Source organism: Cuculus canorus, chromosome 31 (assembly GCF_017976375.1).
Source record: "Cuculus canorus isolate bCucCan1 chromosome 31, bCucCan1.pri, whole genome shotgun sequence".
NCBI classification, from domain to species: domain Eukaryota; kingdom Metazoa; phylum Chordata; class Aves; order Cuculiformes; family Cuculidae; genus Cuculus; species Cuculus canorus.
In genome coordinates, this window is record NC_071431.1 from 1,222,534 (window position 1) to 1,246,144 (window position 23,611).

Consider the following 23,611-nt stretch of genomic DNA (forward strand, 5'->3'; position numbering starts at 1 on the left):
ATTAACCCCCTCCCCCTTTAATTAACCCCCCCTCATCCTAATTAACCATCACTTGGAGACCTCCTGGTCTTTATTCATGGGGGGGACAGACGGACGTGGGATGGATTTAGGGGGGACAGACGGACATGGGATGGATTTGGGGGGGCCAAAAGTATCTTCTCCCCCTTTAATTAACCCCTCCCTCTTTAATTAACCCCTCCCATCCTAATTAACCATCACTTGGAGACCTCCTGGTCTTTATTCATGGGGGGACAGACGGACGTGGGATGGATTTTGGGGGGACAGACGGACATGGGATGGATTTGGGGGGGCCAAAAGTATCTTCCCCCCCTCTAATTAACCCCCTCCCTCTAATTAACCCCCTCCCTCTTTAATTAACCCCCCCATCCTAATTAACCATCACTTAGAGACCTCCTGGTCTTTATTCATGGGGGGATAGACGGACGTGGGATGGATTTAGGGGGGGCAGACGGACATGGGATGGATTTGGGGGGACAAACAGACATGGAATGGATTTAGGGGGGACAGACGGACATGGGATGGATTTGGGGGTCCCACCTCCACCCTGGGGGGGGGTCCCCAAAAGTGTCTTTTCCACCCCATTGGTCCTCTTTTTCGCCTTCCGTCCTTCATCCATAGGGGACAAAGGATGGGGATGGACAGACGGACACTGGGAAGGGGTTCCAATTGATTTTGGGGGGCGGGGGGGGGTCCCCATGGATTCTTTCCCTTTCCCCCCAACTTTTAGAAGTTGGGTTTGTGCTTCTTGAGCTCCACCATGAGGTGGTGGATGTTAATGAGATCGGCGCGAACGGGTAACGAGCGCAGCGGCGGCTGCGCCAAAACCTTATGGAAACGGTGATAATATTGGATTAATTGGGTCAGAGCCCCCTGGGAAAACAAAAGGGGGGGTTAAAAGGGGGGGTTTGAACCCCAAAAAACACCACCACCCCCCTTGAAGATGCTCCATCCAACCTGGATGATGCCGGTGCCGTTCTTGAAGTTGGTGAAGGAACGCATCACGTCCTGACTCAAAGCTTCCACCGCCGCCTTCCAAGTGCTGGAGAAGCCTCGAGCCAGTTGGGTGACACGAGCTGGGGGGGGACGGAGCCCAAAATTGAGGGGTTCGGGGGGGGTTTGGGGGGGGGTAGAGGGGTTTGAGAGGGGTTTTGGGGGGGATAGAGGGGTTTGACGGGGGATTTGGGGGGGGATAGAGGGGTTTGAGGGGGGTTTTGGGGGAATAGAGGGGTTTGAGGGGGGTATTGGGGGGGATGGAGGGGGGTTTTGGGGGGAATAGAGGGGTTTAGGGGGGTGTTGGGGGGGAATAGAGGGGTTTGAGGGGGGTTTTGGGGGGGATAGAGGGCTTTGAGGGGGGATTTTGGGGGGGATAGAGGGGCTTGAGGGGGGTTTTGGGGGGATGGAGGGGGGTTTGGGGGGGGATAGAGGGGTTTAGGGGGGTGTTGGGGGGGAATAGAGGGGTTCGAGGGGGGGTTGGGGGGGAATAGAGGGGTTCGAGGGGGGGTTGGGGGGAATAGAGGGGTTTGAGGGGGGTTTTGGGGGGAATAGAGGGGTTTGAGGGGGGTTTTGGGGGGGGATGGAGGGGGGTTTTGGGGGGGATAGAGGGCTTTGAGGGGGGATTTTGGGGGGGATAGAGGGGCTTGAGGGGGGTGTTGGGGGGGAAAAGGGGCTTGAGGGGGGTTTTGGGGGGGATAGAGGGGTTTGAGGGGGGTTTTTGGGGGGGATAGAGGGGTTTGAGGGGGGTTTTAGGGGGGATAGAGGGGTTTGAGGGGGGTTTTGGGGGGGATAGAGGGGTTTGAGGGGGGTTTTGGGGGGGACAGAGGGGGGTTTTGGGGTGCATAGAGGGGTCTGAGGGTTGGAATGGAAAGGTTTTGGGGGGCTCCTGGGGGGCACAAAGGGGTCTGAGGGTGGGACTGGAAAGGTTTTGGGGGGATTCTGGGGGGCAAAACCCAAAATTGAGGGGTTCAGAGGGGTTTAGGGGGGGATTGGAGGGGGTTTTAGGAGGGATAGAGGGGTTTGAGGGGGATTTTGGGGGGAAGAGAGGGGTTTGAGGGGGATTTTGGGGGGGATAGAGGGGTTTGAGGGGGGTTTTAGGGGGGATAGAGAGGTTTCAGAGGGGGTTTTGGGGGGGGGTTTTGGGGGGGATAGAGGGGTTTGAGGGGGGGTTTTGGGGGGGGAATAGAGGGGTTTGAGGGGGGTTTTGAGGGGATAGAGGGGTTTGGGGGGGGTTTGGGGGGATAGAGGGGTTTGAGGGGGATTTGGGGTGCGTAGAGGGGTCTGAGGGTTGGAATGGAAAGGTTTTGGGGGATTTGGGGTGCATAGAGGGGTCTGAGGGTTGGAATGGAAAGGTTTTGGGGGGTCCTGGGGGGCATAGAGGGGTCTGAGGGTGGGAATGGAAAGATTTTGGGGGGCTCCTGGGGGGCATAGAGGGGTTTGAGGGGGTTTTGGGGTGTATAGAGGGGTCTGAGGGTGGGAATGGAAAGGTTTTGGGGGGCTCCTGGGGGGCATAGAGGGGTTTGAGGGTGGTCTTGGGGGGATAGAGGGGTCTGAGGGGGTTTTGGGGGGCATAGAGGGGTTTTGGGGGGTCCTGGGGGTGGGACTGGAGGGGTTTGGGGGAGTCCTGAGGGGGGCATAGAGGGGTTTGGGGGTGTCCTGAGGGGCAGAGAGGGGTTTTGGGGGGGCACAGAGGGGTCTGAGGGTGGGACTGGAGAGGTTTTGAGAGTGTCCTGGGGGGCATAGGGGAGTTTTGGGGGGTCCTGGGGGGCACAGAGGGCTCTAAGGGTGGGACTGGAGAGGTTTTGGGGGTGTCCTGGGGGGCATAGGGGAGTTTTGGGGGGTCCTGGGGGGCACAGAGGGCTCTAAGGGTGGGACTGGAGAGGTTTTGGGGGTGTCTTCGGGGGCACAGAGGGGTTTTGGGGGGTCCCAGGGGGCACAGAGGGGTCTGAGGGTGGGACTGGAGAGGTTTTGGGGGTGTCCTGGGGGGCACAGAGGGCTCTAAGGGTGGGACTGGAGAGGTTTTGGGGGTGTCTTCGGGGGCACAGAGGGGTTTTGGGGGGTCCCGGGGGGCACAGAGGGGTCTGAGGGTGGGACTGGAGAGGTTTTGGGGGTGTCCTGGGGGGCACAGAGGGGTTTTGGGGGTGTCCTGGGGGGCATAGGGTAGTTTTGAAGGGGGGGGGGGATCCTGTTGTTTAAAAGAGGGGGTGCTGGGGACACCCCGAAATCTCTCCCACCCTCCTCTCCGCGGAGCCGCTCCAACTGCCCCTTTTCCAGCAGCGCTTCCGCCTCTTTGACGAAGGCGATCATTCCCCCGAAAGGGGGGGACAGGATCTCCTCGATGAACTCCTGAGAGGGGGGAGGGATCAAAAAACCCATCAAACACCCCCCCAAAAATAATGGGGGACCCCCCCGTCCCCCCCAAACTTCAAAGATCCCCCCCAAAAAACTGGGGGGACATGGACGGAACTCACCTGAGTGCGAGCGGAGAGGAGCTGTTGGAAGCCCTCGACCTCTTTGCTCTCCTCCACCGCTCGTTCCTAAGTGGGGGGAGGAAAAAAAAGGGGGGGGACACAGGTTTGGAGGACCCCCCCAAACTTGAAATTTGGGGTGTCTCCGGGTTTTGGAGGGGTCTAAGGGGGATTCGGAGGGGTCTAAAGGGGGTTCTGAGGGGCCCTAAAGGGGGTTCGGAGGGACCTAAAGTGGGTTTGGAGGGGTCTAAGGGGGGTTCTGAGGGGTCTAAAGGGGGTTCTGAGGGGTCTAAAGGGGGTTCTGAAGGGGGTTCTGAGGGGTCTAATAGGGGTTTAGAGGGGTCTAAGGTGGTTCTGAGGGATCTAAAGGGGGTTCTGAGGGGTCTAAGGGGGTTCTGAGAGATCTAAAGGGGTTCTGATGGATCTAAGAGGGGTTCGGAGAGATATAAAGGAGATTCTGAGGGATCTAAAGGGGGTTTGGAGGGGTCTACAGGGGGTTCGGAGGGGTCCAATAGGGGTTTGGAGGGGTCTAAGAGGGTTCTGAGGGGTCTGAGGGGTCTAAAGGGGGTTTTGGGGGATTTAAAGGGGGTTCTGAAGGATCTAAAGGGGGTTGTGAGGGATCTAAAGAGAGTTCTGAAGGGTCTAAAGGGGGTTCTGAGGGATCTAAAGGGGGTTCTGAGGGGTCTAAAGGGGGTTCTGAGGGATCTAAAGAGGGTTCTGAGGGGGTTCTGAAGGGTCTAAAGGGGGTTCTGAAGGGTCTAATAGGGGTTTGGAGGGGTCTAAGAGGGTTCTGAGGGGTCTAAAGGGGGTTCTGAGGGGTCTAAGGGGGTTCTGAGGGATCTAAAGGGGATTCTGAGGGGTTTAAGGTGGTTTTGAGGGATCTAAAGGGGGTTCTGAGGGATCTAAAGGGGGTTCTGGGGGATCTACAGGGGGTTCTGAGGGATCTAAAGGGGATTCTGAGGGGTTTAAGGTGGTTTTGAGGGATCTAAAGAGGGTTTGGAAGGATCTAAAGGGGGTTCTCAGGGGTCTAAGGGGGCTCTGAGGGATCTGGGGGGTTCGGAGGCGTCTAAAGGGGGTTCGGAGGGATCTACGAGGGGTTCTGGGGGATCTAAAGGAGGTTCTGAGGGGTCTAAAGGGGATTCTCAGGGGTCTAAAGAGGGTTTGGAGGGATCTAAAGGGGATTCTGAGGGGTTTAAGGTGGTTTTGAGGGATCTAAAGGGGGTTTGGAGGGATCTAAAGGGGGTTCTGAGGGATCTGGGGGGCTCTGAGGGATCTGGGGGGGCTTCTCTCTCTCTACCATGAGGACCCCCAACATCATGTCGTAGTTGTTGATGAGGAAGATGAGCTGCTCTTTGCGGGAGGAGAACTCGGCCGCAACGCGGAGCACAAAGTTCTCCACTTCCACCTTCGAGAAGAAGGAAAGAAAAGGAGAAAATGAAAAAGGGGGGGGAGAGGGGGTTGAGTTTTGGGGTCCCCTTTGAAAGTTTTGGGGGAGCCGATCCTTGAGGTCCCCTCCAAACACCCCAAAAATACCTGGAGTTGCCCCAACAACGCGTTGGTCTTCTCGTTAGGGAAGGTCTGGTTGATGCTAACGATGGCGGAGGAGAACTCGGCGTAACGCCGTGTGATCTTGGAGGAGAGAAATGGGGATGAAAATGGGGGTTTAATGAAGAAAGGAGGGGGGCGACACCCCAAAATTCATCCCCACCCCCTTACGTAGTGGGGGCGGGTGTCGAGGAAGCCGAGTTTCTGGGGGTCGGTGCTTTGGATGCTTTGGATGTTGAGTTCCAGGATGTACTCGAAGCGCGGCCAAAGGAGCTCCAGAAGAGCCTCCCAATACCTGGAGAGGGGGGGGAAAAGAAAAAGATGGATTTAAAGGGGGGTTCGGAGGGGTCTAAAGGGGGTTCTGATGGATCTCAGGGGGGTTCTGAGGGATCTCAGGGGGGTTCGGAGGGATCTAAAGGGGGTTCGGAGGGGTCTAAAAGGGTTCTGAGGGGTCTAAAGGGGGTTCGGAGGGGTCTAAAGGGGGTTCGGAGGGGTCTAAAGGGGGTTCTGATGGATCTCAGGGGGGTTCTGAGGGATCTCAGGGGGGTTCGGAGGGATCTAAAGGGGGTTCGGAGGGATCTAAAGGGGGTTCGGAGGGGTCTAAAAGGGTTCTGAGGGGTCTAAAGGGGGTTCGGAGGGGTCTAAAGGGGGTTCGGAGGGGTCTAAAGGGGGTTCTGAGGGATCTAAAGGGGGTTCGGAGGGGTCTAAGGGGGGTTCGGAGGGGTCTAAAGGGGGTTTGGAGGGATCTAAAGGGGGTTCTGAGGGGTCTAAAGGGGGTTCTGAGGGGTCTAAAGGGGTTTTGGGGGGTCCAAAGGGGGTTCGGAGGGGTCTAAGGGGGGGTTCAGGGCTTTTTTTGGGGGGCTGCGGGGGTTCAGGGCTGTTTTTGGGGGTTCAGGGTTGTTTTGGGGGTGTTTTGGGTTGTTCAGGGCTGGTTTTGGGGTGTTTTGGGGTGTTCAGGGTTGGGTTTGGGGTGTTTCTGGGGTGTTTTTCGGGGGCTGTGGGGGTTCAGGGGTGGTTTTGGGGTGTTTTGGGCTGGTTTTGGGGGGTTCAAGGTTGGGTTTGGGGGTTCAGGGCTGTTTTTGGGGGGTTCAGGGTTGGTTTTGGGGTGTTCTGAGCTGGTTTTGGGCTGTTTTAGGGGGGCTATGGGGGTTCAGGGGTTGTTTTGAGGGGTTCAGGGTTGGTTTGGGGTGTTTTGAACTGTTTTTGGGGGGTTCAGGGCTGGTTTTGGGGTGTTTCGGGCTGTTTTGGGGGGGTTCAGGGCTGGTTTTGGGGGTTCAGGGCTGGATTTGGGGGGTTCAGGGCTGGTTTTGGGGTGTTTTGGGCAGCTTTTGGGGTGTTTTGGGCAGTTTTGGGGGGTTCAGGGTTGTTTTTGGGGTGTTTTGGGCTGTTTTGGGGGGTTCAGGGCTGGTTTTGGGGTGGTTTTGGGGGACTGTGGGGGTTCAGGGGTGGTTTGGGGGGGTTTTTGGGCTGTTTTTGGGGTGCTCAGGGCTGGTTTTGGGGGGTTCAGGGGTGGTTTTGGGGTGTTTTTGGGGTGTTTTGGGCTGTTTTGGGGTGCTCAGGGCTGGTTTTGGGGTGTTTTTGGGGTGTTCGGGGCTGTTTTTTGGGGTTCAGGGCTGGTTTTGGGGTGTTTCTGGGGTGGTTTTGGGGGGCTGTGGGGGTTCAGGGTTGGTTTTGGGGTGTTCAGGGCTGGTTTTGGGGTGTTTTTTGGGGTTCAGGGGTGTTTTGGGGTGTTTTTGGGGTGTTTTGGGGTGTTTTTGGGGGTTCAGGGTTGTTTTTGGGGTGTTTTGGGCTGGTTTTGGGGGGGTTCAGGGCTGGTTTTTGGGGTTCAGGGGTGGTTTTGGGGTGTTTCTGGGGTGTTTTTCGGGGGCTGTGGGGTTTCAGGGGTGGTTTTGGGGTGTTCAGGGCTGGTTTTGGGGTGTTTTGGGCAGTTTTTGGGGGTTCAGGGTTGTTTTTGGGGTGTTTTGGGCTGTTTTTGGGGTTCAGGGCTGGTTTTGGGGTGTTTTTGGGGTGCCGCGGGCCTCACGCGTCGATGGCCGGGACGTTGCGTTTGGCCGTGATGGTTCGGAAGCGGAGGACGATGTGAATGCAGAGGAAGACGGCGATGGCGTCGTAGCAGTCGCTCACGTACGACTCCATGTGCTTCTGCCGCACAACCGCCCCGCCGCCTCGCACTTCCTCTTCCCCTTCCTCTTCCCCTTCCTCTTCCCCTTCCCTTCCTTTCCCCTTCCCCTTCTCTTCCCCTTCTCCTTCCCTTCCTTTCCCCTTCCCTTCCCCTTCCCTTTCCCCTTCCCTTCCCCTTCCCCTTCCCTTCCTTTCCCCTTCCCTTCCTTTCCCCTTCCTTTCTCCTTCTCCTTCCCCTTCCCTTTCCCCTTCCCTTCCCTTCCCTTCCCCTTCTCCTTCCCTTTCCCCTTCCCTTCTCCTTCTCCTTCCCCTTCCCTTTCCCCTTCCCTTCTCCTTCTCCTTCCCCTTCCCTTCTCCTTCTCCTTCCCCTTCCCCTTCCCTTCTCCTTCTCCTTCCCTTTCCCCTTCCCTTCCTTTCCCCTTCCCTTCCTTTCCCCTTCCCTTCCCCTTCTCCTTCCCTTCCTTTCCCCTTCCCTTCTCCTTCTCCTTCCCTTCCTTTCCCCTTCCTCTTCCTTCCCCTTACCCGCCCCATTTCCCACCCCCGTTTTCCCATTTCCTGCCCCAGTTTCCCCATTTCCTGCCTGTTTCCCCATTTCCCACTCCAGTTTCCCCATTTCCCACCCCAGTTTCCTCATTTCCCACCCCAGTTTCCCATTCCCCTCCCCAATTTTCCCATTCCCCGCCCCATTTTCCCCATTTCCCACCCCGTTTCCCCATTTCCCGCCCAGTTTCCCCATTTCCCGCCCCATTTCCCCATTTCCCGCCTCAGTTTCCCCATTTCCCTCCCCAATTTCCCCATTTCCCGCCCCATTTCCCCATTTCCCGCCTCAGTTTCCCCATTTCCCACCCCATTTCCCCATTTCCCGCCCCATTTCCCCATTTCCCACCCCAGTTTCCCCATTTCCCGCCTCAGTTTCCCCATTTCCCGCCTCAGTTTCCCCATTTCCCGCCCCATTTCCCCATTTCCCACCCCAGTTTCCCATTTCCCGCCCCACTTTTCCCATTTCCCGCCCCAGTTTCCCCATTTCCCACCTCAGTTTCCCCATTCCCCTCCCCAATTTTCCCATTTCCCGCCCCATTTTCCCCATTTCCCGCCCCATTTCCCCATTTCCCACCTCAGTTTCCCCATTCCCCTCCCCAATTTTCCCATTTCCCGCCCCATTTTCCCCATTTCCCGCCCCATTTCCCCATTTCCCGCCTCAGTTTCCCCATTTCCCGCCTCAGTTTCCCCATTTCCCGCCCCACTTCCCCATTTCCCACCCCATTTCCCCATTTCCCGCCCAGTTTCCCCATTTCCCGCCCAGTTTCCCCATTTCCCGCCCAGTTTCCCCATTTCCCACCCCCGTTTCCCCATTTCCCGCCCAGTTTCCCCATTTCCCGCCCAGTTTCCCCATTTCCCGCCCCATTTCCCACCTCAGTTTCCCATTCCCCGCCCCACTTTTCCCATTTCCCGCCCCAGTTTCCCCATTTCCCGCCTCAGTTTCCCCATTTCCCACCCCAGTTTCCCCATTTCTCGCCTCAGTTTCCCCATTTCTCGCCTCAGTTTCCCCATTTCCCGCCCCGTTTCCATCTTTTCCCGTACCAGGAAGAGGCTGAGGGTTCTGCCCATGACGCAGTGGAAGAGGTCGATGGCGCCGTTTCCCGTCACGAGGAAGAAGTCGCAGAGGAAGAGGAACTCACAGCAGCTGTTGTCCAGGAGGGCGTAGTGTTGACTGCGGAACAGCGACTCGAACGGGAACTGCGCCCCGGAAACCACATCCCAGCCCGGAAAAAGAGGGATAACGACCTCCAGGGATGGAGGATAACGACCATCATGGATGGAGGATAACGACCTCCATGGATGGAGGATAATGACCTCCGGGGATGGAGGATAACGACTGTCATGGATGGAGGATAACGACCTCCGGGGATGGAGGATAATGACCTCCGGGGATGGAGGATAACGACCTCCATGGATGGAGGATAACGACCGTCATGGATGGAGGATAACGACCTCCAGGGATGGAGGATAATGACCTCCGGGGATGGAGGATAACGACCGTCATGGATGGAGGATAACAACCGTCATGGATGGAGGATAACGACCGTCATGGATGGAGGATAACGACTGTCATGGATGGAGGATAACGACCTCCGGGGATGGAGGATAACGACCTCCGGGGATGGAGGATAACGACCGTCATGGATGGAGGATAACGACCTCCGGGGATGGAGGATAATGACTTTCATGGATGGAGGCCCCAAACCTCATCCATTGCCCTCATCCATTGACCCCATCCGTTGACCCCATTGACTTCATCCATTGACTCCATTAACCTCATCCCATTGACCTCATTGACCCCATTGACCTCATCCATTGACCCCATTGCCCTCATCCATTGACCCCATTGTCCTCATCCCATTGACCCCATTGCCCTCATCCATTGACCCCACTGACCTCATCCATTGACCCCATTGCCCTCATCCATTGACCCCATTGCCCTCATCCATTGACCCCATTGACCTCATCCCACTGACCTCATCCCATTGACCTCATTGACCTCCTCCATTGACCCCATTGACCTCCTCCATTGACCCCATTGACCTCCTCCATTGACCCCATTGACCTCACTGACCTCCTCCATTGACCCCATTGACCTCCTCCATTGCCCTCATCCCATTGACCCCATTGACCTCATCAACCTCATCCCTTTGACCCCATGGTCCTCATCCCATTGACCCCATTGACCCCATTGCCCTCATCCATTGCCCTCATCCCATTGACCCCATTAACCCCATCCCATTGACCCCATTGTCCTCATCGACCCCATTGACCTCATCCCATTGACCCCATTCATTGACCCCATCCCATTGACCCCATTGCCCTCATCCATTGACCCCATTGACCTCATCCATTGACCCCATTGTCCTCATCCATTGCCCTCATCCCATTGACCCCATTGACCTCATTGTCCTCATCCCATTGCCCTCATCCCATTGCCCTCCCCCCACGGATCCAACCTTTCCGGATCCCTCTGGAGACCCTCCCGGAGCTCCTCCCCACGGGAAGGGGACGGTGAGGCCCTCACCCGGACGTCGCTCTTCTGCGCCGCGTGGGGGACGATAATGGGTCCTTCCAGTTCGGTGGCTCCGATGACGCTTCCTCGGTTTCCCAAAGTGAAGACGGTGTTGCGGTTCTTCAAAGAGGGCTTCGAGAAGAACCGTGAGGGAATCCGGAGTCAAGGAAGCAACGAGGAGATCCGGGAATGCCCCCCAAACCGATCCAAACGGAGCCCCAAAACTCGTTATGGCGTTCGTTAACGAGAGGATATCTTTCTTGGCAGTGTCCTCCACCCCCATGAGGTCGTCCTTCTCCGCCACTTCCTCGTACTGCGGCCCCAGCGGAGGCGAAGTGGAGCGGAACCGGAGCGGAACCGGAGAGGAAATGGCATAGAATGAGAAAAGGATCAGAACTGGAGTGGAAGTGGAGTGGAATCGGAGTGGAAATGGAGTGGAATTGGAGAGGAAATGGCATAAAATGAGAGAAGGATCAGAATTGGAGCGGAATCGGAGCGGAAGTAGAGTGGAATCAGAGAGGAAATGGCATAAAATGAGAAAAGGATCAGAACTGGAGCGGAATCAGAGTGGAAGTGGAGTGGAATCGGAGAGGAAATGGCATAGAATGAGAGAAGGATCAGAATTGGAGTGGAATCAGAGTGGAAGTGGAGTGGAATTGGAGAAGAAATGGCATAGAATGAGAGAAGGATCAGAATTGGAGTGGAAGTGGAGTGGAATCGGAGTGGAAATGGCATAGAATGAGAGAAGGATCAGAATTGGAGTGGAAGTGGAGTGGAATCGGAGTGGAAATGGCATAGAATGAGAGAAGGATCAGAATTGGAGTGGAATCAGAGTGGAAATGGAGTGGAATTGGAGAGGAAATGGCATAGAATGAGAACAGGATCAGAACTGGAGTGGAAGTGGAGCAGAATCGGAGAAGAAATGGCATAAAATGAGAGAAGGATCAGAACTGGAGTGGAAGTGGAGTGGAATCGGAGTGGAAATGGAGTGGAATCGGAGAGGAAATGGCATAGAATGAGAGAAGGATCAGAACTGGAGTGGAATCGGAGTGGAAATGGCACAAAATGAGAGAAGGATCAGAATTGGAGTGGAATTGGAGTGGAAGTGGAGTGGAATCGGAGTGGAAGTGGAGTGGAATCGGAGAGGAAATGGCATAAAATGAGAGAAGGATCAGAATTGGAGTGGAAGTGGAGTGGAATCGGAGCGGAAATGGAGTGGAATCGGAGAGGAAATGGCATAGAATGAGAACAGGATCAGAACTGGAGTGGAAGTGGAGCAGAATCGGAGAAGAAATGGCATAAAATGAGAGAAGGATCAGAACTGGAGTGGAATTGGAGTGGAAGTGGAGTGGAATCGGAGTGGAAATGGAGTGGAATCGGAGAGGAAATGGCATAGAATGAGAGAAGGATCAGAACTGGAGTGGAATCAGAGTGGAAATGGCACAAAATGAGAGAAGGATCAGAATTGGAGTGGAAGTGGAGTGGAATCGGAGCGGAAATGGAGTGGAATCAGAGAAGAAATGGCATAGAATGAGAGAAGGATCAGAATTGGAGTGGAAGTGGAGTGGAATCGGAGTGGAAGTGGAGTGGAATTGGAGAGGAAATGGCATAAAATGAGAGAAGGATCAGAATTGGAGTGGAAGTGGAGTGGAATCGGAGCGGAAGTGGAGTGGAATTGGAGAGGAAATGGCATAAAATGAGAGAAGGATCAGAATTGGAGCGGAAGTGGAGTGGAATCAGAGAGGAAATGGAGTGGAATTGGAGAGGAAATGGCATAGAATGAGAGAAGGATCAGAATTGGAGCGGAAGTGGAGTGGAATCGGAGAGGAAATGGCATAAAATGAGAGAAGGATCAGAATTGGAGCGGAAGTGGAGTGGAATCGGAGAGGAAATGGAGTGGAATTGGAGAGGAAATGGCATAGAATGAGAGAAGGATCAGAATTGGAGCGGAATCGGAGCGGAAGTAGAGTGGAATCGGAGAGGAAATGGCATAAAATGAGAACAGGATCAGAATTGGAGCGGAATCAGAGCAGAATCAGAGCAGAATTGGAGTGGAATTGGAGTGAGATCAGAGCAGAATCAGAGTGGAATTGGAGCAGGATCGGAGTGAGATCAGAGCAGAATCGGAGCAGAATTAGAGCAAAATCGGAGCGGAATTAGAGCAGAATTGGAGCGGAATTGGAGCAGAATTGGAGCGGAATTAAGAGCAGAATCGGAGCAGAACCGGAGCAGAACCGGAGCAGAACCGGAGCAGAACCGGAGCAGAATCGGAGTGAGATCAGAGCAGAATTGGAGCAGAATCGGAGTGGAAGTGGAGTGGAATCAAAGTGAGATCAGAGCAGAATCAGAGCGGAATTAGAGCGGAATCGGAGTGAGATCAGAGCAAAATCCGAGTGAAATTGAAGCAGAATCAGAGTGAGATCAGAGCGGAATCAGAGCGGAATTGGAGCGGAATCAGAGCGGAATTAGAGCAGAATCGGAGTGGAATTAGAGCAGAATCGGAGCGGAACCGGAGCGGAATTGGAGCGGAATCAGAGCGGAATTAGAGCGGAATCAGAGTGAGATCAGAATGGAATAAGAGCAGAATCAGAGCGGAATTAGAGCAGAATCGGAGCGGAACCGGAGCAGAGTCAGAGCAGAATCAGAGTGAGATCAGAGCGGAATTGGAGTGAGATCAGAGCAGAATCAGAGTGGAATCAGAGCAGAATCGGAGTGAGATCAGAGCAGAATCGGAGTGAGATCAGAGCAGAATCGGAGTGAGATCAGAGCAGAATCGGAGCGGAACCGGAGCAGAGTCAGAGCAGAATCAGAGTGAGATCAGAGCAGAATCAGAGCGGAATCAGAGCAGAATCAGAGTGGAATCGGAGCAGAATCGGAGCAGAATCGGAGCAGAATCGGAGCAGAATCGGAGTGAGATCAGAGCAGAATCGGAGTGGAATTAGAACAGAATCGGAGCGGAACCGGAGCAGAGTCAGAGCAGAATTGGAGCAGAATTGGAGCAGAATCAGAGTGAGATCAGAGCAGAATCAGAGCAGAATCGGAGCGGAATCAGAGCAGAATCAGAGTGGAATCAGAGCAGAATCGGAGTGAGATCAGAGCAGAATCAGAGCAGAATCGGAGTGGAACCGGAGCAGAGTCAGAGCGGAATTGGAGTGGAATTAGAGCAGAATCAGAGTGAGATCAGAGCAGAATCGGAGCAGAATCAGAGCGGAATTGGAACAGAATCAGAGCGGAATCAGAATGAGATCAGAGCAGAATCGGAGTGAGATCAGAGCAGAATCGGAGTGAGATCAGAGCAGAATCGGAGTGAGATCAGAGCAGAATCAGAGCGGAATCGGAGCAGAATCGGAGTGAGATCAGAGCGGAATCGGAGCAGAATTGGAGTGAGATCAGAGCAGAATCAGAGCGGAATTAGAGCGGAATCGGAGCAGAATCGGAGTGGAATCAGAGCAGAATCAGAGCGGAATTAGAGCGGAATCGGAGCAGAATCGGAGTGAGATCAGAGCAGAGTCAGAGCGGAATCGGAGCGGAATCGGAGTGAGATCAGAGCGGAACCGGATCAGAACCGGATCGGAAGGGGATGGGAAGGGGATGGGACCCTTCGCGCCCCCACCTGGATCTTCATGAGACGACCGATGTAGGACTTGAAATAGGAGAAGTAGATTTTGCTCATGGTGTCCACGTAGGCCTCGCGCAGCTCCTGCGCCACCGCCCGCTCGTGGCCCAGCAGGAATTGGTAGAAGAACCTTCGGGAGGAGACGGAGGAGAAGACGAGAAGGTCCCACCACGGCCGAAGGTCTCCCGACGCCCCCTTTGGTGTCCCTTCTCCCATCGACCGCTCCCCACCTGTGCTTGAGGAGAGCGTTCTGGGGGATCTGGTAGTTGGCCATGGGTTTGCGGAAGGACGAGATCTTCTGCAGGATGAACTCCCGGATCTTGGAGACGGCCTTGGGAAGGACCAAGGGATGAGGGTTAGGGAGGTTCCTCACATCTAAGAGGGGTTCCTGTGGGTCTGAGGAGGTTCTTATGGATCTCAGAGAGGGTTCCTCACATCTAAGAGGGGTTCTTGTGGGTCTGAGGAGGTTCCTATGGATCTCAGAGAAGGTTCCTCACATCTAAGAGGGGTTCCTGTGGGTCTGAGGGGTCTCCTGTGGATCTCGGAGAAGGTTCCTCACATCTAAGAGGGGTTCCTATGGATCTTGGAAAAGGTTCCTCACATCTAAGAGGGGTTCCTGTGGGTCTGAGGGGGTTCCTGTGGGTCTGAGGGGTCTCCTGTGGATCTCAGAGAAGGTTACTCACATCTAAGAGGGGTTCCTGTGGGTCTGAGGGGGTTCCTATGGATCTCGGAAGAGGTTCCTCACATCTAAGAGGGGTTCCTGTGGGTCTGAGGAGGTTCCTATGGATCTCAGAGAAGGTTCCTCACATCTAAGAAGGGTTCCTGTGGATCTTAGAGAAGGTTTCTCACATCTAAGAGGGGTTCCTGTGGGTCTGAGGGGTCTCCTATGGATCTCGGAGAGGGTTCCTCACATCTAAGTGGGGTTCCTGTGGGTCTGAGGGGGTTCCTATGGACCTCGGAGAAGGTTCCTCACATCTAAGAGGGGTTCCTGTGGGTCTGAGGGGTCTCCTGTGGATCTCAGAGAAGGTTTCTCACATCTAAGAGGGGTTCCTGTGGGTCTGAGGGGTCTCCTGTGGATCTCAGAGAAGGTTTCTCACATCTAAGAGGGGTTCCTGTGGGTCTGAGGAGGTTCCTATGGATCTCGGAGAAGGTTCCTCACATCTAAGAAGGGTTTCTGTGGGTCTGAGGGGGTTCCTATGGATCTCAGAGAAGGTTCCTCACATCTAAGAAGGGTTTCTGTGGGTCTGAGGGGGTTCCTATGGATCTCAGAGAAGGTTCCTCACAACTAAGAAGGGTTTCTGTGGGTCTGAGGAGGTTCCTATGGATCTGAGAACGTTCCTCACATCTAAGAGGGGTTCCTGTGGGTCTGAGGAGGTTCCTATGGATCTGAGAAGGTTCCTCACATCTAAGAGGGGTTCCTGTGGGTCTGAGGAGGTTCCTATGGATCTCGGAGAAGGTTCCTCACATCTAAGAGGGGTTCCTGTGGGTCTGAGGAGGTTCCTGTGGATCTCGGAGAAAGTTCCTCACATCTAAGAGGGGTTCCTGTGGGCCTGAGGAGGTTCCTATGGATCTCGGAGAAGGTTCTTCACATCTAAGAGGGGTTCCTGTGGGTCTGAGGGGGTTCCTATGGATCTCGGAGAAGGTTCCTCACATCTAAGAGGGGTTCCTGTGGGTCTGAGGAGGTTCCTATGGATCTGAGGAGGTTCCTATGGATCTGGGAAGAGGTTCCTCACATCTAAGAGGGGTTCCTGTGGGTCTTAGAGAAGGTTTCTCACATCTAAGAGGGGTTCCTGTGGGTCTGAGGAGGTTCCTATGGATCTCGGAGAAGGTTCCTCACATCTAAGAGGGGTTCCTGTGGGTCTAAGAAGGTTCCTATGGATCTCGGAGAAGGTTCTTCACATCTAAGAGGGGTTCCTGTGGGTCTGAGGAGGTTCCTATGGATCTGAGGAGGTTCCTATGGATCTGGGAAGAGGTTCCTCACATCTAAGAGGGGTTCCTGTGGGTCTTAGAGAAGGTTTCTCACATCTAAGAGGGGTTCCTGTGGGTCTGAGGAGGTTCCTATGGATCTCGGAGAAGGTTCCTCACATCTAAGAGGGGTTCCTGTGGGTCTGAGAAAGTCCCTTTAGATCCACTGGAGGTTCCTCTGGATCTAAGGAGGTTCCTCTGGACCATCCTGGAGGTCCCCCTGGATCTGGGGTGGGTTCCTGCGACTCCAGAGAAGCTCCTTTGCCCTCTGAAGGTCCCTCACCTTAATCTTGAGCTTCTCGAGGACGTGTTGGACGTCGGCGCAGGCCACTGTGTCCCTGAACGCCTGTTCCTTCACCGAGTTGATCTTCCCGTTGAGCTCCTGCAGCTGCTCCAGGAACTCCGGTTCCGTCACCGGAACCTCCAGGATGGTACTGCCCAGAGGGGACAACAAAGATGAACCCAAAGGGGACCGAAAAGGGACCTCAGGGGACCAAAAAGGACCTCAAAGGGCCAAAAAAGGACCTCAGGAAACCAAGAAGGACCTCAAACAGCCAAAAGAAGACCTCAAGGGGCCAAAAAGGACCACAATGGACCAAAAATGGACCTCAGAGGACCAAAAAGGATCTGAGGGGACCAAAGAGGACCTCAAAGGGACCAAAAAGGACCTCAAAGGGACCAAAAAGGACCAAAAAGAGGACCTCGAAGGACCAAAGGGGACCTCAGGGGACCAAAGAGGACCTCAGCGAAACAAAAATGGACCTCAGAGGACCAAAAAGGACCTCGAAGGGACCAAAAAGGACCAAAAAAAGGACCTCAAAGGACAAAAGGGGACCAAAGAGGACCTCAGGGAAACAAAAATGGACCTCAGAGGAACAAAAATGGACCAAAAAGGATCTCAAAGGGACCAAAAAGGACCTCAAAGGGACCAAAAAGGACCAAAAAAAGGACCTCAAAGGACCAAAAAGGACCTCAAAGGGATCAAAAAGGAACTCAAAGGGACCAAAAATGACCTCAGAGGCCCAAAAAGGACCTCAAAGGGCCCAAAAAGGACCTCAAAGGGCCTCAAAAGGCCAAAAAGGACCAAAAAAAGGACCTCAATGGACCAAAAAGGATCTCAGGAGACCAAAGAGGACCTCAAAGGGACCAAAAAGGACCTCAGAGGACCAAAAATGGATCTCAGCGGACCAAAAATGGATCTCAGAGGACCAAAGATGGACCTTAGGGGACCAAAAATGGATCTCAGCGGACCAAAAATGGATCTGAAGGGATCAAAAAGGACCTCAGGGGACCAAAAAGGACCTCAGAGGACCAAAGATGGACCTTAGGGGACCAAAAATGGATCTCAGAGGACCAAAAAGGACCTCAAAGGGCCCAAAAAGGGCCTCAAAGGGCCAAAAAGGACCTCAAAGGGCCCAAAAAGGACCTCAGAGGACCAAAAATGGACCTCAGGGGACCAAAAATGGATCTGAAGGGATCAAAAAGGAACTCAAAGGGCCAAAAAGGACCTCAAAGGGCCAAAAAGGACCTCAAAGGGACCAAAAAGGACCTCAAAGGGCTCAAAAAGGACCTCAAAGCAATAAAAATGGACCTCAAAGGGCCAAAAAAAGGACCTGAATGGACCAAAAAAGATCTCAGGAGACCAAAGAGGACCTCAAAGGGGACCAAAAAGGACCTCAAAGGCACCAAAAAGGACCTCAATGGAACAAAAATGGACCTCAGAGGACCAAAAAGGACCTCAAAGCAATAAAAATGGACCTCAAAGGCACCAAAAAGGACCTCAAAGGCACCAAAAAGGACCTCAATGGACCAAAAATGGACCTCAGAGGACCAAAAATGGATCTCAGAGGACCAAAAATGGACCTCAGGGGACCAAAAATGGATCTCAGGGGACCAAAAATGGATCTGAAGGGATCAAAAAGGACCTCAAAGGGCCCAAAAAGGATCTCAGAGCAATAAAAATGGACCTCAAAGGGCCAAAAAGGCCCAAAAAGGACCAAAAAAAGGATCTCAATGGACCAAAAAGGATCTGAGGAGACCAAAGAGGCCCTCAAAGGGGCCCAAGGAGGATGTGAGGGGATCAAAAAGGACCTCAAAGGGACCAAAAAGGACCTCAGAGGACCAAAAATGGATCTCAGAAGACCAAAAATGGATCTCAGAGGACCAAAAAGGATCTGAGGGGACCATAAGGGACCTCAAAGGACCAAAAATGGACCTCAGAGGACCAAAAATGGACCTCAGAGGACCAAAAAGGACCTCAAAGGGCCCAAAAAGGACCTCAAAGCAATAAAAATGGACCTCAAAGGGCCAAAAAAAGGACCTCAATGGACCAACAAAGATCTGAGGAGACCAACGAGGCCCTCAAAGGGGCCCAAGGAGGACGTGGGGGGCGGTGTCCCACCTGATCATGGGCGCCGGCACCACGAGCTCGTCCAGGAGGTGACTGAGGTGGCGTCGGACGGAGCGTCGGTTGCGGAGCCGAAGGTTCATATTCACCGAGTGCTCCTGAAGGGTTCGGATCTCGGAACTGATGCTGCTCAGATCACACTGGAAAGCGCTCAACATCTGCTCCATCCGCTGAGGGGACAACCAGGGGGACATCAGGGGACAACCGGAGGGACATCAGGGGACAACCGGAGGGGACGACCAGAGGGGACAACCAGAGGGACATCAGGGGACAACCGGAGGGGACAACCAGAGGGGACAACCAGAGGGGACAACCAGAGGGACATCAGGGGACAACCAGAGGGGACGACCAGAGGGGACAACCAGAGGGACATCAGGGGACAACTAGAGGGACATCAGGGGACAACCGGAGGGGACAACCAGAGGGACATCAGGGGACAACCGGAGGGGACAACCAGAGGGACATCAGGGGACAACCGGAGGGGACAACCAGAGGGGACAACCAGAGGGGACAACCAGAGGGGACAACCAGAGGGGACAACCAGAGGGGACAACCAGAGGGGACATCAGGGGACAACCGGAGGGGACAACCAGAGGGGACAACCAGAGGAACATCAGGGGACAACCGGAGGGACATCAGGGGACAACCGGAGGGGACAACCAGAGGGGACAACCAGAGGGGACAACCAGAGGGACATCAGGGGACAACCAGAGGGGACGACCAGGGGGACATCAGGGGACAACCGGAGGGGACAACCAGGGGGACATCAGGGGACAACCGGAGGGGACAACCAGAGGGGACAACCAGAGGGGACGACCAGAGGGGACGACCAGAGGGGACGACCAGAGGAACATCAGGGGACAACCGGAGGGGACAACCAGAGGGGACAACCAGAGGAACATCAGGGGACAACCAGAGGGACATCAGGGGACGTCCAGAGGGGACAAATGGACATCAGAGGATGTTCAGAGGGGACATCGAGAAGGGACATTGAGTGGAACGTCAAGAGGGACATCAAGAGGGACATCACAGGGACGTCCAGAGGGGACATCGAGAGGAGACATCAAGAGGGACATCAGGGAATGTCCAGAGGGGACAAATGGACATCAGAGGATGTCCAGAGGGGACATCGAGAGGGGACATCAAGAGGGACATCAAGAGGGACATCAAGAGGGACATCAGGGAATGTCCAGAGGGGACAAATGGACATCAGAGGACGTCGAGAGGGGACATTGAGAGGGGACACCACAGGGACATCCAGAGGGGACATCGAGAGGGACATCGAGAGGGACATCGAGAGGGACATCGAGAGGGGATATCAAGAGAGGACAAACAGGGACATCAGGAGACGTCCAGAGGGGACACTGAAAGGGACATCAGGAGAAACATCAAGAGGGACATCAAGAGGGGACATTGAGAGGGACGTCACGGGGACGTCCAGAGGGGACAAACGGGGACAGGAGGGGACGTCCAGAGGGGACATCAAGAGGAAACAAAGGTACACGTTGGGGACATCTTGGGGACACGAAAGGGGACACAGAAACATCTTGGGGACATCTTGAGGACTTCAGAAGGGAATGAAGAGGACTCGGGGTCACCTCAGGGAGACAGAGGGGACAGAAGAGGGGACAGAGGGACAGGGGAGGGGACAATGGGACAGGGGAGGGGACAGAGGGACAGGGGAGGGGACAACAGGACAGGAGAGGGGACAACGGGACAGGAGAGGGGACAACGGGACAGGAGAGGGGACAGAGGGAACAATAGGACAGGAGAGGGGACAGAGGGGACAGGAGAGGGGACAGGAGAGGGGACAGAGGGACAGGAGAGGGGACAATGGGACAGAGGGGACAATGGGACAGAGGGGACAATGGGACAGAGGGGACAGGAGAGGGGACAATGGGACAGGAGAAGGAACAGAGGGGACAGGAGAGGGGACAGGAGAGGGGACAATGGGACAGAGGGGACAATGGGACAGAGGGGACAATGGGACAGAGGGGACAGGAGAGGGGACAATGGGACAGGAGAGGGAACAGAGGGGACAGGAGAGGGGACAGGAGAGGGGACAATGGGACAGGGGAGGGGACAGAGGGGACAGGGGTGTCACCTCCAGGATGGCGTCACAGGCCGTGATCTGCGTGTGCAGCGCCGCAATGTTCTCACTCTCTCGGATGTCTGAGGGGACGTTAAGGGACAACGGAGACAGAGGGGACAGCGTGGGGACCCTGAGGGGACACTGTGGGGACACTGTGGGGACACTGTGGGGACACTGTGGGGACAGGAGGGGCCGTTGGGGACAGGAGGGGACACTGAGGGGCTCTTGGGGACAGCGTAAGGACGCTGTGGGGACACTGAGGAGACACTGAGGGGACAGAAGGGGACACTGAGAGGCCATTGGGGACCCTGAGGGGACCCTGAGGGGACAGGAGGGGCTGTTGGGGACAGTGTGGGGACAGGAGGGGAGATTGGGGACACTGAGGGGACCCTGAAGGGACAGGAGGGGCTGTTGGGGACACTGAGGGGACCCTGAGGGGCCATTGGGGACACTGAGGGGACACTGTGCGGCCATTGGGGACACTGTGGGGACCCTGAGGGGCCATTGGGGACACTGAGGGGCCGTTGGGGACACTGAGGGGACACTGTGGGGACCCTGAGGGGCCATTGGGGACACTGAGGGGACACTGAGGGGCCCCTGAGGGGATACAGTCGCGCAGCGTCGCCCTCTCGAGCGTTTGCAGTTGGAGCTCCACCTGCGCCGAAAACTGCCGCAAATCCACGCCCTGAGAGACAGAGGCACCGCGTGGGGCAGTGGGGGGGGGGCAGTGGGGGGCACCGCGTGGGGTACAGTGTGGGGCAGTGGGGGGGGCAGGGTGGGGCAGCCGTGGGGCAGTGGGGGGGGCAGTGTGGGGCAGTGTGGGGCGCAGTGTGGGGCAGCCGTGGGGCAGAGTGTGGGGCAGTGTGGGGCATAGTGTGGGGCAGTGTGGGGCACAGTGTAGGGCAGTGTAGGGCACAGTGTGGGGCAGCCATGGGGCAGAGAGTGGGGCGCAGTGTGGGGCGCAGAGTGGGGGGCAGAGTGGGGGGGGGCAGTGTGGGGCAGTGTGGGGCACAGTGTGGGGGGCAGTGTGGGGCAGAGAGTGGGGCAGAGTGGGGGGCAGAGTGGGGGGCAGAGTGGGGGGCAGAGTGGGGGGCACAGTGTGGGGCACAGCGTCGGGTAGCCATGGGGCACAGTGTGGGGCACAGCGTCGGGCAGCCATGGGGCAGCCATGGGGCACAGCGTGGGGCAGCCATGGGGCAGAGAGTGGGGCACAGTGTGGGGCAGCCGTGGGGCAGAGTGTAGGTCAGCCACGGGGCAGCTGTGGGGCAGCCGTGGGGCAGAGTGTGGGGTACAGTGTGGGGCACCCATGAGGTAACTATGGGGTGGATGTACGGCAGCTATAGGGCAGCCGTGGGGCAGCTATAGGGCAGCTATAAGGTAACTGTGAGGCACAGTGTGGGGCAGCCATGGGGCAACTATAGGGCAGCTGTGAGGCAGAGTGTGGGGCAGCTACAAGGTAGCCGTGGGGCAGCTATAGGGCAGCTTTAAGGCAGCCATAAGGCAGCTGTGGGGCAGCCATGGGGCAGCTGTGGGGCAGCCATGGGGCAGAGTGTGGGGCAGAATGTGGGGCACCCAAGGGGCAGCTCTGGGGTGAGTGTGTGGCAGCCATAAGGGCAGCCATGAGGCTGCTATGGGGCAGCTGTGGGGCAGCTGTGGGGCGGGTGTGGGGCGGGTGTGGGGCGGGTGTGGGGCAGGTGTGGGGCAGGTGTGGGGCAGGTGTGGGGCAGGGTGTGGGGCAGCCCCCCAAGCGCTCACCGTCTGCAGCGCCTCCTGCACGAGCGCATCCTCCAGGTTGGCCTGAATGTGAACTGGGGGCGGCGCCTCAGACCTCTGCCCCACGGCTGCCCCCCAACTGCCCCCCAAGTGACCCCCGACTGCCCCCCAAGTGAGCTCTGACCCCCAACTACCCCCAAATGACCCCCAACTGCCCCCCCACTGCCCAAGTGACCCCAAATGACCCCCAACTGCCCCCCAAGTGAGCCCTGACCCACAAGTGCCCCCCCAGTCCCTCCCAGTATCCCCCAGTTCCCCCCCAGTCCCTCCCAGTTCCCCCCCACTATCCCCCAGTCCCCCCCACTATCCCCCAGTTCCCCCCCCACTATCCCCCAGTCCCTCCCAGTCCCCCCCACTATCCCCCAGTTCCCCCCTACTATCCCCCAGTCCCCCCCAGTATCTCCCAGTGCCCCCCAGTATCCCCCAGTCCCTCCCAGTTCCCCCCCACTATCCCCCAGCCCCCCCTCCAGTCCCTCCCAGTGCCCCCCAGTTCCCTCCCACTTCCCCCCAGTCCCTCCCAGTATCTCCCAGTATCCCCCAGTCCCTCTCAGTGCCCCCAGTTCCTCCCAGTGCCCCCCCACTATCCCCCAGTCCCCCCCAGTATCCCCCAGCCCCCCCAGCACCCCTTCTCATCCCTCCCAGTATCCCCCCCAGTATCCCCCAGTCCCTCCCAGTCCCCCTCTCATCCCTCCCAGTCCCCCCCCCAGTCCCTCCCAGTATCCCCCAGTCTCTCCCCCCAGTACCGTCCACCTCCTCCAGTCCCAGTTCCTCCAGTTCCTCCAGTTGCTCCAGTTCCAGTTCGGGGGGGTCCGACCCCACCTCTGCGCTCCCCACCTGCCACAGCGACCCCCAAAACCTCACCGGGACCCCCAAAACCTCCCAGTGCCCCCCCAGTACCTCCCAGGGACCCCCCCAGTACCTCTCAGGGACACCCCCAAAACCTCCCACTGCCCCCCCAGTACCTCCCAGTGCCCCCCCAAACCTCCCAGGGACCCCCCAAAACCTCCCAGTGCCTCCCAGTGCCCCCCAAACCTCCAAGGGACTCCCCAAAACCTCCCAGGGACCCCCCCAGTGCCCCCCAAACCTCTCAGGGACCCCCCAAAACCTCCCAGTGCCCCCCCCAGTGCCTCCCAGGGACCCCCCCAAACCTCCCAGGGACCCCCCAAAACCTCCCAGGGACCCCCCAAAACCTCCCAGGGACCCCCAGTCCCTCACAGTGATCCCCCACCAAATCCCCCATTTTCCCCCCTATTTCCCCTCAAACCCTTTGAACCCCCAAACCTCCATTCCCCCCATTTCCCCCCCAAACTCTTTGACCCCCCAAATCCCCCCATTTCTCCCCCAAATCCCCCCATTTCTCCCCCCCGTCCCCCAACCCCCCCCACTGCCCCCCCAAACCCCCCTTTGCCCCCCGGGCTCAGCCGCACCACCGCCGCCTCCTCCTCCGCCATGGCCGTCGCGTCACGTGACGCCGACGCCCGGTCACGTGAGACCGCTTGGCGCTTCCCGTCACGTGACACCGCCCTCCGCACTTTTCTCCGCAGCCTCCGTCACG

At 56.6% G+C, this 23,611-nt stretch overlaps 1 protein-coding gene across 2 annotated transcripts; it reads right to left on the reverse strand.

The window, feature by feature from the left end:
* Window positions 1–706: 706 nt before the first annotated feature.
* Window positions 707–23,539, reverse strand: VPS52 (VPS52 subunit of GARP complex). Of its 2 annotated transcripts, XM_054052012.1 has the most exons (20): window positions 23,484–23,539; window positions 22,800–22,890; window positions 22,039–22,091; window positions 20,893–20,968; window positions 20,296–20,363; window positions 18,186–18,361; window positions 16,068–16,218; window positions 14,050–14,150; window positions 13,817–13,949; window positions 10,459–10,516; window positions 10,216–10,349; window positions 8,730–8,885; window positions 7,051–7,169; window positions 5,199–5,322; window positions 5,016–5,111; window positions 4,780–4,887; window positions 3,486–3,551; window positions 3,249–3,360; window positions 976–1,094; window positions 707–891 (listed from the first exon to the last, which is right to left on the reverse strand). In XM_054052012.1, exons 1-20 carry the CDS (start codon window positions 23,505–23,507, stop codon window positions 745–747), a joined length of 2,112 nt encoding a protein of 703 aa, XP_053907987.1. In that variant the 5' UTR covers window positions 23,508–23,539; the 3' UTR covers window positions 707–744. The 2 variants fall into 2 exon arrangements, with proteins under 2 accessions (XP_053907987.1, XP_053907986.1); XM_054052011.1 differs by lacking the exons at window positions 22,800–22,890; window positions 23,484–23,539 and having other exon boundaries at window positions 7,051–7,166; window positions 22,039–22,113.
* Window positions 23,540–23,611: the final 72 nt, after the last annotated feature.

What these genes read in the sequence shown, in the direction of transcription:
- VPS52 (XM_054052012.1), bottom strand. Translation starts at nt 23,507, where the DNA reads ATGGCGGAGGAGGAGGCGGCGGTG. An exon ending in GGGACTGGAGGAGGTGGACG is followed by an intron (nt 22,092 to 22,799) that starts GTACTGGGGGGA and finishes CGCCGCCCCCAG; the next exon opens with TTCACATTCAGGCCAACCTG. An exon ending in GAACCCTCAGCCTCTTCCTG is followed by an intron (nt 7,170 to 8,729) that starts GTACGGGAAAAG and finishes GTTGTGCGGCAG; the next exon opens with AAGCACATGGAGTCGTACGT.